This window comes from Paralichthys olivaceus, chromosome 10 (assembly GCF_024713975.1).
Source record: "Paralichthys olivaceus isolate ysfri-2021 chromosome 10, ASM2471397v2, whole genome shotgun sequence".
Classification (NCBI taxonomy): domain Eukaryota; kingdom Metazoa; phylum Chordata; class Actinopteri; order Pleuronectiformes; family Paralichthyidae; genus Paralichthys; species Paralichthys olivaceus.
The window spans coordinates 559,885-576,378 of NC_091102.1; the positions used below are offsets into that span (position 1 = coordinate 559,885).

The 16,494-nt window shown below is 47.3% G+C and overlaps 1 protein-coding gene across 1 annotated transcript in view; it reads left to right on the top strand.

Annotated features, from left to right (window-relative positions):
• Positions 1-16,494, top strand: part of ttn.2 (titin, tandem duplicate 2) — a 183,126-nt gene that overhangs the window by 115,763 nt on the left and 50,869 nt on the right. The window contains exons 164-198 of the mRNA XM_069532618.1: positions 94-275; positions 637-766; positions 904-1,055; positions 1,333-1,480; positions 1,569-1,789; positions 2,210-2,306; positions 2,438-2,734; positions 2,876-3,175; positions 3,246-3,560; positions 3,706-3,929; positions 4,154-4,304; positions 4,389-4,670; positions 5,001-5,303; positions 5,387-5,692; positions 6,003-6,284; positions 6,410-6,597; positions 6,781-6,892; positions 7,001-7,139; positions 7,555-7,718; positions 7,806-7,957; positions 8,054-8,210; positions 8,349-8,630; positions 8,735-9,034; positions 9,156-9,449; positions 9,635-11,639; positions 11,746-12,433; positions 12,525-12,789; positions 12,963-13,289; positions 13,616-13,900; positions 14,002-14,301; positions 14,389-14,691; positions 14,793-15,068; positions 15,204-15,503; positions 15,594-15,896; positions 16,193-16,492. Coding sequence (XP_069388719.1) covers positions 94-275; positions 637-766; positions 904-1,055; positions 1,333-1,480; positions 1,569-1,789; positions 2,210-2,306; positions 2,438-2,734; positions 2,876-3,175; positions 3,246-3,560; positions 3,706-3,929; positions 4,154-4,304; positions 4,389-4,670; positions 5,001-5,303; positions 5,387-5,692; positions 6,003-6,284; positions 6,410-6,597; positions 6,781-6,892; positions 7,001-7,139; positions 7,555-7,718; positions 7,806-7,957; positions 8,054-8,210; positions 8,349-8,630; positions 8,735-9,034; positions 9,156-9,449; positions 9,635-11,639; positions 11,746-12,433; positions 12,525-12,789; positions 12,963-13,289; positions 13,616-13,900; positions 14,002-14,301; positions 14,389-14,691; positions 14,793-15,068; positions 15,204-15,503; positions 15,594-15,896; positions 16,193-16,492 — 10,530 coding nt within the window. The remainder of the gene's footprint in view (positions 1-93; positions 276-636; positions 767-903; positions 1,056-1,332; positions 1,481-1,568; positions 1,790-2,209; positions 2,307-2,437; positions 2,735-2,875; positions 3,176-3,245; positions 3,561-3,705; positions 3,930-4,153; positions 4,305-4,388; positions 4,671-5,000; positions 5,304-5,386; positions 5,693-6,002; positions 6,285-6,409; positions 6,598-6,780; positions 6,893-7,000; positions 7,140-7,554; positions 7,719-7,805; positions 7,958-8,053; positions 8,211-8,348; positions 8,631-8,734; positions 9,035-9,155; positions 9,450-9,634; positions 11,640-11,745; positions 12,434-12,524; positions 12,790-12,962; positions 13,290-13,615; positions 13,901-14,001; positions 14,302-14,388; positions 14,692-14,792; positions 15,069-15,203; positions 15,504-15,593; positions 15,897-16,192; positions 16,493-16,494) is intronic.

Here is a 16,494-nt window from a genome sequence, read left to right on the forward strand (position 1 = left end):
AGTCTCACTACATCAAATAAATAAATCTCATCAGTGTCCAGATGTTTTCCTGTCCGTCTCTGTCCTTCACCAACATCACCTCTAATGTTTCAGTCGGACCGTCCATCTCCATTGACGTGCTTGTCGACGACCTGCTCTGCATTCGTGCTGGTGATCCTATCAAGATCCCTGCCACCATTAAGGGACGCCCAGCTCCCAAGGTCACCTGGGACTTTGATGGCAAAGCCAAGTCGCACAAGAAGAACAAACTGCACACGCTGCCTGTCGACTCTGAGGTGAGAACATAGTTTCATCAAAACTCAAATCCTGGTGATTTTCTTCAAGATAAAAAATGTATTCACGTGTTTCCTGAAAAAAAGTTCAGCTTTTCTGTATTTATTTACTTTAACCGTACATTTAATAAAACATCTTTGAAAGTCAGATGTTTTCATGTTCTTGAATGTCAGCGTCACGTTGGTGCAGTTTTTAGCTCGTGTCTCACAGTCGAAGCTTCAGGGTTTGAACCTGCTCGACCTTGTGATAAACTGACGATGATCTGAGCAGCTGGGATCGACTCCAGCTCCTCGTGACACTGAAAAATATCATCGTACGGGTGACGGATGAAAATATTCAGTCTTATTGTCTTTCTGTTTTCAGGTCGAGTCCACTGACACCACGTCTGTCGTGATCGTCCCTGTGAGTCTGAGGAGCCACTCCGGACGTTACACCATCACTGCAAAGAACAAGTCTGGACAGAAACATGTGAACGTCAGAGTCAATGTCCTCGGTACGTCTGTTTTCTTTTTTTATCGACTTCCACCCGGGATACTCGACATCGTTCAGATGAGTTTTTCTGATTCTTTAGCAGTTTCAGTTTGTGATGTTGTTCTTTGACATTTAACTTGATTTCTCTCCTGCGCACAGACGTCCCCGGACCTCCAAAAGAGCTGAGGGTTACTGACATAACTCGGGCTACCATGAGGCTGATCTGGAAACTGCCCGATAATGACGGAGGAGAGAGAATTAAGAGCTACTTCATAGAGAAGAGAAGTGTCACTGACAAGGCCTGGACCAAGGTGAATGCTGCTGCGTCCAACTCCACTGTTACTTTAGTTCACATGTTTCAAACTCTCCACAGTTTCTACAGATTTCTCTTTGCATTTTTAGTTTAATTGTTTAATTTTAAGCTGAAGTTGAATGAAAAAGAAAACATCATGTATATTGATATGATTCTACTTCAGCAGAGGTTTCTTTCTAAAATGTTAGAAATAAATGATCAAATCAAATCAGTTACAAGAAGAAGAACTAAATCAGTCGATTGATGAACTGATGAGTTGATTGGCTTGTTTTCAGGTGAACGCAGCCTGTGCCAGTCAGGCGTACGTGGTGCCAGGTCTGCTGGAGGGTCAGAACTACCTGTTCAGGGTCCGAGCTGAGAATAGACTCGGATTTGGTCCGTTCACCGTCACCACAGAACCTGCTCAGGCCAGAGATCCCATCTGTGAGGACACACCCACTTATTGTAACCACACATATGACAAATACCTCAGTGGAACCTTTCCAACGCATATTGTCTTCACCCTCCTCAGACCCCCCCGACCCCCCCACCAAGCTGAAGGTTAACCTGGTGACAAAGACGACCGTGACTCTGAGCTGGGAGGCGCCCAAAAACAACGGCGGCTCCCCAGTGAAGCATTACATCATTGAGCGTCTGAGCTGGGACACCAGCGGCAAAGAGAAGGAGACGTGGAAACAGTGCAACAAGAGAGATGTTGAGGAGCTCACCTTCGTGGTGGAGGACCTGAAAGAGGTTTGCTCCACGTCCTGTGAAAGATCACAACACTATAAATTTACAACAGAAACTGAGCTTTGTAAAACAAGATCGAAAAGCAGTAAAATGTGGAAAATATTCAATTCAATTTTATTTGTATAGCGCCAAATCATAATATACATTATCTCAAGGCACTTTACATAGAAGGTCAAGACCTTCAAATCAAAGTATAAAGAAACCCAACAGTTCCCACAATGAGCAGCACTTTGGCAACTGTGGAGGAGAAACTCCCTCAATAAATATCCGTGAAATGTTTATAAATTCAGCTAATTTTAAATAATGATTTGAATTAATGGTTCCACAAAAACAAATGATTACTAACAGCAAACTAAAGAGAGAGAAACATCAATGAAGCCAGATGTGATGTTGAGACATGATGATTCACTGTGTCGTCTTCAGGGAGGAGAATATGAGTTCAGGGCGAAAGCTGTGAACGCTGCCGGACCCAGCCGACCCTCTTCCACCGTGGGACCCATGCTCATCAAGGATCAAACATGTGAGTGACGGTGTTTCAGCCAATCACAGGCTTACAACTTAAATATTTTCACTTCACTGTTGACAGAAATCCTGAATCAGGTTCCAACATGAACCCCTTTGATAATTTTCATCCCTTTTTTTTTTTTGCAGGTGCTCCCACCATCGTGTTGCGTGAGGCCATGGAGGGCGAGGAGGGCTGTGATGTCAGCGTGGTGGCAAAGGTGAGTGGCTGTCCGTTCCCCACACTCACCTGGAAGATGGCCAGCCTTGCCAAACCTGACGAGAAGGCTGCTGTCCAGTATGGCCAGCACATCAGCAAACTGGTGACGCAGGACAAATGCACGCTACTGATCCAGCAGGCCAGTAGGCACGACAGTGCCCTCTACAGCCTGACGGCCAGCAATAGCCTGGGCACAGTCACCAAGGACATCAAGCTCTCAGTGCTGGGTGAGAAACATGTGATCTGAATATTCAATATGTTTATGTTTCAGCATCATGACGTAAAAACATGAAATCCCTTATAAGTTACAGTTTTTGAAAAAGTTCATTATATATACATGTTGATGTTGACATCCCGTCCCCCCAAAGGACCTCCTGGCCAGCCCGTTGGACCAATCACATTCACCGAGGTGTTTGCAGACAGGATTGGCCTGGCCTGGCACCCTCCAACAGACGACGGAGGATCCAAGATCACCAACTATGTGGTTGAGAAGCGCGAGGACAACAGGAAGTCTTGGGTCCATGTTTCCAACGACCCCAAGGAGTGCGCGTATGTGGTCACCCGTCTGACAGAGAACCACGAGTATGAGTTCCGGGTCATGGCCCAGAACAAGTTCGGAGTTGGGCCTCCACTGGTCAGCGCAGCGGAGAAGGCCAGAAACCTGTTCAGTAAGTTTCATCATCAGACGCTAAAAGATTTATACTATTTATACTGATAACTTATAACTCGTCCCTGCAGCTGTCCCGGGTCAGTGTGAGAAACCGACTGTGACCGAGGTCTGTCTCGAGTCAATGACCGTCAACTGGGATGAGCCAAAGTACGACGGCGGCTCCTCCATCACTGGCTATATTGTTGAGAAGAAAGAGACCACCGCAAAGCGCTGGGCCCGTGTTACACGCGACCCGATCCGAGCACTGCCAATAGGCAACAACTGGGATGTCACTGGCCTGCTGGATGGTGCCCTATATCAGTTCAGGGTCATCGCCGTCAACGCCGCTGGCTGTGGTCTCCCCAGTGTTCCCTCGGACCCTGTCCTCTGCAGAGACCCCATCAGTAAGATACAGATGTTTTCACCTGTCACAGCAACATCACACACTTTAACAATGCAGAGCAAATCCCTGCAGCTACAGACCAGCCAGTCAGAGACATTTTATCATCTGCTCCGTTGACGTTGATTTCTGCATCTGTGTTTGTTCAGAACCTCCCGGACCCCCGACTCCGAAGGTGACAGACTGGACAAAGTCAACGGTGGAGCTGGAGTGGATCCCTCCTCTGGTGGACGGAGGGTCAAAGGTCACTGGCTACATCGTAGAGTTCAAGGAAGTGAATAAGGAGGAGGAGGAGAAGAAAGCCCAGAGGAGGCTGCTATTGAGTGACGTCGAAGAGGAGAAGGAGCCAGAGACCGAGGAGAGCTGGACCAAGGTAAAAAAAATAAAAAATAAAGTCAGTGATGTTCTGTTGATGGCTGAAATGTGTCTTTTTGATGAAAATTTATCTGGAGAGTTAAAATCTAAATCGGTGTTAATTTCAGAAATATGCTGATTAAAGTTGAGCTGCAGTTGTTGAAGTATTGAAGCGATTCAGTTTGTTTAAGTTTCATATCGGATCAAACTTTAATCTTTGACGATTCTCGTCCCATCTTCCAGGCAAAGGAAACAGAAATCAGAGGAACCAAATTTGTGGTTGATGGCCTGAAGGAAGGCGGTCTGTACAGATTCCGAGTCCGAGCCGTGAACGCTGCCGGAGTGGGAGATGCAGGACTCGTGTCAGAGCTGATCGAAGTCAAAGACAGAACAAGTAAGATTCATCCTCCGAACACTAACCTGCACCAGTCCAGCATCAAGTGTCTCTGAAAGACAAACTGTCTCCTTTCTCGTCCAGTTCCTCCTGAGATGGACCTGGATGCCTCGGTGAAGGAGAGGATTGTGGTCCACGCTGGAGGCACCATCCGTATCATCGCCTACGTGTCTGGTAAACCCGCCCCACAGATCACCTGGTGCCGAGAAGAAGCCGAGGTGCCCAAAGAGGCCGTGGTAGAGACGACGGGCATCTCCAACTCGTTGGTCATCAAGAACTGCAGACGCCAGCACCAGGGCATCTACACCCTGAGTGCCAAGAATGAGGGAGGAGAGAGGAAGAAGGCCGTCATGGTCGAAGTCCTGGGTGAGTCAGGGTACTGATGCTTCCAGGAAAAGTAGGATTTAAAACTGTGGCTAATAATCTCCCTGGATTCATTGAATTTATTTCTTAATAAACAATGATCAAAGTAGGAGCCAATTACTTTTCATGTCTATCAACTAGAAACATCAACAAATAAAGGCAAGAAAAAAAAAAACTCTAGTTCGATGTTTGAAGAATCAAAAGAAACTATCGCTAAACAAATATTCCCAAAAATTCCCAAGAATTTTAACACTATAACTTAAAAATCAGAGGCCTCCTGATGCGTCGTCACTGTCATTCATTTTGTTTTCTGCATCCGTCTTGCTCGGCCAGACGTCCCTGGACCCGTTGGTCTTCCCTTCGCCGGTGAGAACCTCACCACGGACTCCTGCAAGTTAACCTGGTGCTCCCCCGAGGACAATGGCGGATCGGCCATCACCAACTACATTATTGAGAAGAGGGAGTCGGACCGCATGGGCTGGACATCGGTGTCCTACACAGTGACGAGGAACAACGCAGTGGTTCAGGGACTCATTGACGGGAAGGGCTACTTCTTCAGGATTGCAGCCGAGAACATCATTGGCATGGGACCATTCATCGAGACAGACAAGATGGTTCTCATCAAGGATCCCATCTGTATGCCATACACATACACACACAATGCATAAACTGCTGCTGAAATTTCGTCTGACACAATTTATTACGTTTGTCTTCCGCAGCTGTCCCTGAGCGTCCAGAGGACCTGTTCGTCACCGCCGTTACCAAGGACTCCATTTCTGTCACCTGGAGACCGCCCAAGTACGACGGTGGTGCTGAAGTGACCGAGTACGTCCTGGAGTCCCGCATGCTCGGCCGGGACTACTTTATACGCGTAGGTGCTGGGGACAAACTGATGGACAGGAAGTTCACACTGACCGGGCTGAAGGAAGGATCGAGCCATGAGTTCAGAGTCTCTGCCATCAACCAGGTGGGACAAGGAAAACCGTCCTTTGCCACCAAACCGGTGCAGTGCAAGGACGAGATCGGTGAGTGACACAACCCCGACAGCACACTCATGATGTGACCAAACACCAGGGTCACAGATATAAACTGTAAAGACGCTGATACGATCACAGATGTTATGGCTCTGTGGTCCGGTCAGATGTTTATGTTCCCAGAGGATGACTTCTGAAATGTTCACACATTTATATTTTAAAACCACGTAAAAATAAGAACAGAATTTATTTATTGACATTTATGTCAAGTATTTGTCAGAACTCCTCAGCTATATGTTAAAAAACACGTTTAAACTCTTAACATTAACATTTCCCTTGTCTGTCCCCCTCACTCCTTCAGAACCTCCCACTCTGGACCTGGACTTTAGAGACAAGACAATGGTGAAGGTTGGAGACAGCTGCACACTTTCGGGACGCTACAGTGGCAAACCGGCCCCAACCGTCAGCTGGAAGAAGAACGACGAGGAGCTGAAGGCAGATGAGGAGATCAACCTCCACAGCACCACCCGCCATCTCAGCCTGAACATCAGCAAAGCCAAGAGAGAGCACAGTGGCTGCTACTGCGTCAGTGTGGAGAATGTCGCCGGAGCTCGCACAGGAATCTGCACCATCACTGTGGTTGGTGAGTCTCTATAGTCATTTACCGGTGAAAGAGGAGTGTTCGTATCCAGTCTGCAGCAGTATTAGGTAAAATATTATAAAAAACTCTTTTGGAGTCTCACCTGTATTTATGCTTCTTCCGTTTAGACCGTCCTCAGCCTCCAGAGGGGCCTGTGGTCTTTAATGAGGTCTACAGGAACTACATGGTGATCTCGTGGAACCCGCCTCTGGATGATGGAGGCTGCGCCATCTCTAACTACATCATCGAGAAGAGAGACACCAACAGAGACCTTTGGATGCCCGTCACTGCTTCCTGTACCAGGACGTCCTGCAGGGTGAGCGCATGATGACAGAATGTTCAGAGTTAAACTGTCACCACAACCTTATCTTTCAATATATGATCTTTTAATACGAAGTGTTTCAGGTTTCATCGTTAATTAAAAGTTTTTCACAGATGCATTTCACAACCAGAAACTGGACAGAAACTCTTCAGTGCTGACATTTCATTGTTTCCTCAGGTGCCGAAGCTGATCGAGGGTCGTGATTACATCATCAGGATCATGGCTCAGAACATCTATGGCATCAGCGAGCCACTCCTGTCTGCAGAGAGCAAGGCCAGAGACTTGTTCAGTAAGTGACTCCCTGGGACATTCACAGATGTTTGGACTCCACCTACTACACGTCATCAAGAAGTGTCGTGCTGCGTCTCACCTTTGTGTGTTTTTTATTCTATCGCAGAGGTGCCTGATGCTCCTAGACAGCCCACAGTGAAAGAGGTGTACCATGACTCCGCCCTCATCAGCTGGGAACCACCTGCAGACGGAGGAAAACCCATCACAAGCTACATTGTGGAGAGGAAGGAGACCATGGCCAACAGGTACGCGACACATACATGTCAAACATGAGATTTCCTCAGGAGTCGTTTTCTCTCATAAATATATTTAATAAAACACACGCAGAACAAGCTTTTAAACTGAGTTTTGAGGAAAAGAACAAACACCAACTGGCGAAAGCTCAATCAGTGATTATTTTCATTATAAAAACACTCTAATTATAAATAAAAACTTGATCATCAGAATTGTTGTTATTTTATTTTTCTCTTCTTTATTTTCAACTTAATTCATTTGAAAAGAGTAAAAGCAAACAAAAATGAATATCTTCAGAAAACAAGATTTTTAAATAAAGAGTTTTACTTGATGTCTTGTGGTTATAATTTCAAATGTCAAAAGTCAGTGAAATATAAACAAATTTCTCTGTGGCTGATAAATGCACTGTCGTATTTCTGCGTCCAGGTGGGTGCGATGCAACACGGACAGAATCCATCCGAAGGTGGAGTACTGGGTGACGGAGCTGCTACAAGGTTGCGAGTATGAGTTTCGAGTCAGTGCTGAGAACGAGGTGGGAGCCGGCGACCCAAGTCCACCGTCCAAACCCGTCTTCGCCAAAGATCCAATAGGTGAGTTCACCAGTGCTTTACTTTACTGTTAATATTTACTACATATAGAAATGAACTACAAGACTTTGTTATTGCCCTGTGTCGCAGTGAAACCTGGTCCACCAGTGAACCTCGAGGCCATCGACTTCACCAAGGAGTCGGTGACTCTGTCCTGGGACCCGCCCACTGACACCGGCAGAGGAAAGATCTTTGGATACCTGCTGGAGTTCCAGAAAGCTGGAGAGGAGGAGTGGCAAAAGGTCAGTTAGTTTTTTAATGAATTTTAACACTGTGACCTATGCACTGCGTCGTTGTAATCGCTCTGAAAATCGTTGAACATTTTCTGTTGTCTCCAGGTGAACCAGACTCCAGACTCCTGCCAGGAGACCAAATTTAAGGTGATCAACCTGGATGATGGCGCTCTTTACCGCTTCAGAGTCAAGGCTGTCAACGCTGCTGGAGAGTCGGACCCAGCTAACTTGAAAGAGCCAATCAGAGTGCAAGACAGACTTGGTAAGTCTTCATTTCAGGATCATCAGAAACACCTTCTCCATCTAATGTCCCATCACTGACTAAATGCCCAGTAATTCTCTCTGATTTGTCTGCTTATTTCGCTCATGTCTTTTCATTTCACCTTCGTCACTACCTCAGAACCTCCAGAGCTAATTCTGGATGCCGGAATGACCCGAGAGATCAAGGCCCTGTCAGGCACTCACATCACTCTGATGGCAACCATCAAAGGTGCCCCGTTCCCCACGGTAACCTGGAAGAAGAACGAGGCTGATGTTCCCACCAGGGCGGACATTGAGACCAACCAAGCAGGCACTAAGCTGGAGATGAGGTTCTGTAACCGTGGTGACTGTGGAGACTATACCCTGAATGTGGAGAACCCAGCCGGATCCAAGACCGTCACCTGCACCGTACTGGTCCTGGGTAAGAATCCACAGAATGATTATGAACTTAAATACATGAGAAATGAAAGTCAGAAATGAAAAGACAGACTCAGAGGCTTTGTGACAATCCTCATTTTTCTTCAGACAAACCTGGACCCATTCAGCACCTCCGGGTGTCAGATGTCAGAAATGACTCTGCCTACCTTTCCTGGAAGGACCCAGAAGACAGCGGCGGTACTCGCATTACAAACTTTGTGGTGGAGAAGAAAGACACAGCATCCACTCAGTGGGTCCCCGTCTGCTCCACATCCAAGAAACGCAGCATGATGCTGAAGCACCTGATGGAGGGCACGTCCTATGTGTTCAGAGTCGCTGCTGAGAACCAGTATGGCCGCAGCGAGTACGTTGAGACGCCAAAGGCCATCAAGGCAATGAACCCACTCTGTGAGTAACAGCATATAATCAACGCATTCATGTTTATTAATCTGTACAGTTTTAACAAGGAAAAACAATTACACAAAGAAAAGTCAAAGTTATTGAGTACACATCTAAATATCTGTTTCAGTCCCTCCTGGTCCTCCCAAAGACCTGCACCATGACAACGTGGACAAGACTGAGGTGTGGTTGGTCTGGAACTGGCCTGACCGCAATGGAGGAAGTGAGATAACAGGCTTCCTGGTGGAGTATCAGGAGGAGGGAGAGAAGGAGTGGGATGAATGGAAGATTGTCAGCATCCCTGAGAGTCATGTGACTGGCCTGGAGGAAGGAAAGACCTACCGCTTCAGAGTGAGGGCAGAGAATGCCATTGGCCTGAGCAGACCCGACACCACCGTGCCCATCCTCTGCCAGGAGAGACTGGGTGAGATACAGGATGGAATCTCAACACTCTTAATTAGATTCTGCTCAAATATATTTATTTTATAAATTAAGAGTTTTACCTTAGTTGACATGTAAGCTCTTGTTATAGTCCACATCAGCAAACTAAATGCAAAATGTGCCTTAAATTAATAAATGCAAAGCATGACCAGCTCTGTTTGTCCACAGTGCCTCCAATCGTTGAGGTGGACGTTAAGCTCACTGAAGGCATCATTGTGAAGGCCGGCACCACCATTAGGCTGCCAGCTATCATGAGAGGAATCCCTGTTCCCACTGCCAAGTGGACCATTGAAGGAGAGGAGATCACCACCCAGGGCAACATCAAGATAGACACTGACAACTTCTCCACTGTGCTCAGCATCAATGAGTGCACAAGGAACCACACTGGCACTTACCTGCTTACTGTGTCCAACCCAGCTGGAACAAAGACAGTGGCCTTAAACGTCACTGTCCTGGATGTTCCAGCTGCTCCCATTGGACCTGCCAACATCCTGGAGGTCACTCCTGACTCAATGACGATTGAATGGCGCCCTCCCAAGGATGATGGCGGTAGCCCTGTCACCAACTACATTGTGGAGAAGAGGGAGTCGAGCAAGGAGACTTGGGGAGGTGTAATCTCAGGAAGCCTCGCTACCCAGCTCAGGATAACCCGCCTACAGAAGGGAGCGGAATATGTTGTTCGCATTCGTGCTGAGAACAAGATGGGAATTGGTGCTCCTCTGGAGACCAAACCCACTGTTGCTGAGCACTCCTTCATGCCACCTAGTCAGCCTGGTAAGCCACAGACCTCTGACATTTCAGAGGATGCTGTCACAGTTGGCTGGACCATGCCCCTGTCTGATGGCGGCAGCCAGATCAATGGCTACATAATTGAGCGCAGACACAAGGGAGGAAAATGGATCCGTGTCAATAAGACACCTTGCAAAGACCTGAGGTACAGAGTCCTGGGTCTGTTTGAGGGCAATGAGTACGAGTTTAGAGTGTTTGCTGAGAATATCGCTGGCTACAGTGGACCCTCCCCCATCTCTGACCCGTGCAAGCCCTGCAGGCCTATCACCGTCCCCAGTCCCCCTGTGAACCCCAGAGTTAAAGATTACAGCAAAACCACTGCAGACCTGGTCTGGACCAAACCCAATAAAGACGGCGGCAGCCCCATCCTGGGCTACAATGTGGAAATGAAGAAAGCAGATACTGACGAATGGAAAAAAGTGAACCTGGAAGACTTTGTCAAGCAGTGTGCCTATAGCGTGAAGGGACTGGAAGAGGGCGTGACCTACAGATTCAGAGTTTGTGCCTCAAACATGATTGGAGATGGAGAGCCCAGAGAAATCCCAGAATCCATCACTACACAGGATATCCTCATCCCACCAGAGATAGAGATGGAGGCCTCCTGCAGAGAGCGTGTCATTGTGCGTGCCGGACACAACATCAACATCATTGGTTACATTAGGGCCCGTCCTGACCCTGAGGTAATTTGGTCAAAGGAGGAGACAGTTCTGGAGAACAACAAACGTGTCACCATCACTCAGAACTTCCCCTTGGTCCACCTGAAGATTAAGGAGGCCACAAGAGCTGACCATGGCAAATACGTCCTTAAGGCTTCAAATGTAGGCGGGGAGGCCTCCTGCGCAATCACAGTCAATGTGCTCGACAGACCCAGCCACTGTCAGAACCTGCACATTACCTATGCAACCAAGGACTCATGCATGATCAACTGGGAGACCCCTCAAGACAATGGTGGATCTGAGATCACCAACTACATTGTGGAATGCCGTGAGCCTAGCATTAGCATGTGGTCTATGATCTCCTCCAACTGCAGAAATCGCAAGATCAAGGCAAAACTGATGGAGGGCCATGAGTACCTGTTCCGTGTCTGTGCGGAGAACAAGTTAGGACCCGGTCCAACTGTTGAGACCAAGACCCCTCTCCTGGCCATTGACCCCATTGAAAAGCCTGGAGAGCCTGAGAACTTCAGAGCCACCGACATTGGTAAGAACTACGTCAATCTGAGATGGAGGAAGCCTGACTATGATGGTGGAAGCCCCAATCTCTCCTACAACCTGGAGTGCAAAGTCAAAGATGCTGAGGAGTGGGAGAAACTCAGCACTGGCACTCTCACCAATACCTTCTTCCTGGCTGACCAGTGTGTAGAGAATAAGACGTACACTTTCAGGTATGTTGCTGCGTTCATACTGTAGTTTTGCAGGGTGCCTCCTTGAATGTTTACCTGTCTAATGTAAATGTTTTTAAAATAATAATTCTTATATTCTCTTATCCAGGGTGCAGACTGTTAATGAGGGAGGTGAAAGTACCTGGGTGGGACTTCCTAATATTGTGGTTAGGGAAGAGATCCAGAAGCCTGTCATTGACCTGAAGCTGGCTGGAACTCTGACAGTGATGGTTGGAGAGTCGGTCAGGATGGAGGCTGGGCTGAGAGGAAAACCCCAGCCTGAGGTCAAATGGACGAAAGACAAGGCTGTTGGAGACAACCCTAGAATCAGCTATGAGACTGGGCCCGACTACTCCAAGTTCCTCATGACCAAGTCCAGACGCACTGACACAGGAAAATATATCATCACTGCCACTAACTCGGCAGGCACCTTCACAGCATACGCCAACGTTAATGTCCTGGATGTCCCCGGACCTGTAAGGAACCTGAGGGTTACAGGCCTAAGTGCTGACAAGTGCAGAGTGGTGTGGGATGCTCCAGAGGATGATGGAGGTTGTGAGGTGGATAGCTACATCCTGGAGAAATGTGAGACCAGGAGGATGGTTTGGTCAACATACTCATCCTCTGTGGTTACGCCGTACTGCAATGTCACTCGTCTCGTGGAGGGCAATGAGTACATCTTCAGAGTGAGGGCTGAGAACAAGATGGGAACCGGCCCTGCCATGGAGAGCAAGCCTGTCACTGTCAAGACTCAGTTCAACAAACCTGGGCCCCCTGAGGCCCCAGAGGTCACCAAGGTGGGTAAAATTAGATTTTCCATCCATGGGTGACCTAGATATGAAAACAGGTTTCTCAGTTTCTCACACTGCTAATATTTCTGTAATGCAGGTGAGTAAAGACGAGATGACAGTGGTGTGGGCTCCTCCTGAGAGCGATGGAGGAAAGTCAATCACTGGTTACATCCTGGAGAGGAAAGAGAAGAGGGCTGTCCGCTGGGTGCCATGCACCAAAAGCCCTATCTCTGAGAGGCGCATGAAAGTCACCAACTTGATTCTCAACCACGAGTACCAGTTCAGGGTGAAGGCTGAGAATGAGGTTGGTCTTGGCGAGCCCAGCAAACCCTGCAGACCCGTTGCAGCCAAAGATCCCATTGGTGAGTTTACAGTCGCTGTCACGGCTCAGTTTTACCCTCCAAACAATTTCTTCAGAATGTACTCAAGCCAGAACACATGTTCTTTCAGTGATCTAAGTATTTTACATGATACATTTTTCCTGTCTTCTTATGCTTCATTATTTTTGTTGACCTTTTTTACTCTCTCCCTGCAGAGCCCCCTGGCCCCCCTGCAGGCCTGAAGGTGGGTGACAGCACCAAGACCTCTATCACACTAGCCTGGTCCAAACCTGTGTACGATGGTGGTGCCCCAATAATTGGCTACAGCTTGGACTTGAGGCTGAAGAGCGAGGCAGACCCTGAAAAGCCCACAGAGGGCTGGAAGAGAATTGACACACGTGGCCCATTGGTACTCACAGAGTTCACCATTGGTCAGCTGGATGAAAAACAGGAGTACGAATTCAAGGTGTCTGCCAAAAACCAGATGGGCTGGGGACGCCATGCCTACTTGAAGGAGGCCGTCTCCCCCAAAGAGATCCTTGGTAAGAATGAACTTCCATATTTCCTTTGGCAGATGCTTTTATCCAAACCGACTTGGAACTAAGGGAAAACATGGTTACTAGAGCTAACTGTGCCTCAGTTACTGTTAATGATACTTAGATGACTTAGTTGATTAGAACTTTCCTTTTCACTCCCGACGGCTGATGTTGGTCTTATCTTTGGTTTTAGTGATGGTTTTACAAGATCTCAGTTTTCTGTTGTTATTTGTTGTACTCATGTATTTATATATTTTAATGTATTTATTTTCCCCCTGGGACAAGGAAGTTGAAGTTAATGATTTTAATATGAATTCTTTTCATGGCCACAGAGGCTCCAGAGATCGAGCTGGATGCTAGTCTGAGAAAGGGTCTGGCAGTTAGAGCTGGATGTCCAATCAGGCTGTTTGCTGTAATCAGAGGAAGACCTGCCCCCAAGGTTACCTGGAAGCGCATCGGTGTGGACAATGTGACCCGTCGTGGCCACGTGGACCAGGTTGACACCATGTCCTTTCTGGTAATTCCCGAAAGCACCAGAGAGGATTCTGGGAGATACTCACTAACTCTGTCCAACTCAGCGGGAGAGAAAGCTGTCTTCGTTCGTGTCAAAGTGCTTGGTGAGAAACTGAAAAAATGATGATACATTTTTAACCAAATTAACCAATATACTGGAAAATTTGTATACAATCAAAGTCACTCTTAAATTACTTCTCTGCAGACACCCCTGGTCCTGTTGGCGACCTAGGGGCAACTGACATCACCAAGACAACAGCTCAACTGTCCTGGTTGCCACCAGAGAATGACGGTGGCAGTACCATTATTAACTACATTGTGGAGAAACGAGAGGTGGACAGGAAGACATGGACCAAGTGCACAGAGGTCCTGAAGAAGACAAGCTTCAAGGTGACCAACATGACACCTGGAATCGAGTACTACTTTAGAGTCATGGCCTGCAACAAGTACGGCATTGGTGTTCCTCAGGACTCACCTAAGTCCTACCTGGCAGTTGATCCCATCAGTGAGTATAACCATAGACCATGTGTTCCTTTTCCTCTTTAGATTTTCCTCTGTCTTTTCTTATAAGCATCTGCTGTGTTGCATCCAGGTGAACCTGACCCTCCGAAGAAGATGGACGTGTTGGAGATCACTAAGAACAGTGCCACACTTGGCTGGCTGAAGCCACTCAGAGATGGTGGAGCCAAGATCAACGGTTATGTGGTGGACTACCAAGAAGAGGGTGCACCAGAAGACAAGTGGACGCCGTATTCTGTGGTCAAAGACCTGACCATTGTGGTGGTTGGTATCAAGGAAGGAAAGAAGTACAAGTTCAGAGTGGCAGCCAGAAACTCAGTGGGAGTCAGTCTGGCAAGAGAGGCAGAGGGAATGTTTGAGATCAAGGAGCAGCTCAGTGAGTCAACAGACCCAAACTCTTATAATCACAGAAATATAAATGTATAAGTTCAAATCATCTCATTATCCTTAAAATGTTGTTTGTTCTCCTTCCTCCAGTGGCTCCTAAGATAATCTTGCCCGATACTGTGACCGTCAAAGCTGGATCCAAGATGGTGATTGAGGCCATAGTAGCAGGTAAACCTGCTCCTGTCTGCAAGTGGAAGCAGGGCAACGAGGATGTGCTGACCTCTGACCGACTGTCGATTGTAAAGACGCTGACAACCTGCACGCTAATCATCAAAAACGTGAGAAGAAACGACAGTGGCTACTTCAGCCTGTCAGCTGAGAACAGCACCGCCAGGATCAACCACATCCTCAAAGTCATCGTTATGGGTCAGTTTGAAATACATGCACTGTAGTTTCAAACTGAAAAGATACAGATCAAACCTCAAATGTGAATGATGAATAATAGATTGATTACACGTGTTCTTCTATTGTTGTCATCATTAATGACGTGTGTGTCTGCAGATATTCCTGGACCTCCTGAAGCTCCTCTGGAGATCACAGAAAAGGACATTGATGCCTGCACACTGCTGTGGAATTCCCCACAAGAGGACGGCGGCAGCAACATCACCAACTACATTGTAGAGAAGTGTGACGTCAGCGAGGGTGACTGGATCACCGTGTCCACATCCTGCACTAAAACCAAATTCAGAATAACAAAACTGACCACTGGCAAAGAGTACAGCTTCCGAGTCCGTGCTGAGAACAGGTTCGGCGTCTCCGAGCCCATTTATTCTGAGAGGATGATCGCCAGACATCCATTTGGTGAGTCTGAATTTTGCTTTATTGGCTCCATCACTGATAAACAGTTTTACAGAGATCATACTATGTCCTAATGGTTGTTTTCCATTATAGATCCTCCCAGTGAGCCCAAAAACCTGCAGATTAACAAGGTCTGCAAGGAATCTGTCATCCTGTCATGGGAGCATCCCAGCAGCGATGGTGGCAGCCCCATCACCGGATACTGCATTGAAAAGAAGGAGAGGAACAGCCTTCTGTGGGTGAAGGCGAATGAATCTATGGTCAAAGCCACCCAGTACACCTGCACCAACCTGATCGAGGGCCTGGAATACACGTTTAGGGTGTCAGCACTTAACATGGCTGGACAGGGCAAACCTTGCAAACAGACTGACTTCATCACCACCAGGAGTGCTGTTGGTACGGAAAGTCGTTCAGATGACAACCTCATTTTCTTGTCATTTGTTTAATGAAAGATAGATAAGATAAAAACCAAGGCACTTTACAAATTCTAACTCTTATGGATCATTATGGCAAAACAAACTAATGACTGTGTGGGGAAATTAAGATTCTGAGGTTACAATCCTAACAACTGAAATGAAGTAAAGACTTTTTATTGAATGATCCGCTTGAAGCCATTTTGCTGCATGTTCACACTCAACACTCAATATCAGACACAATAACTGATTCTACAAACCTTTGTATCTTCAATCCAGACCTACCAGGTAAACCCGAGCCCATGGATGTGACCAAAAACTCTGTGTCATTGGTTTGGACCCGACCCAAGCATGATGGCGGCAGCAAGCTGATTGGCTACTACATGGAATACACAAAACTTCCAGAGGACAAGTGGATTCGCTGTAATGCAAACTGCATCAACATCCAGACAGAGAACTACGTGGTGACCGGCCTGGAGGAGGGTCAACAGTACCAGTTTAGAGTCATTGCCAAGACCGCCATCAACATAAGCCTGCCATCAGAGCTGTCTGACCCAATCTCTGTCATTGCAGAGAACGGT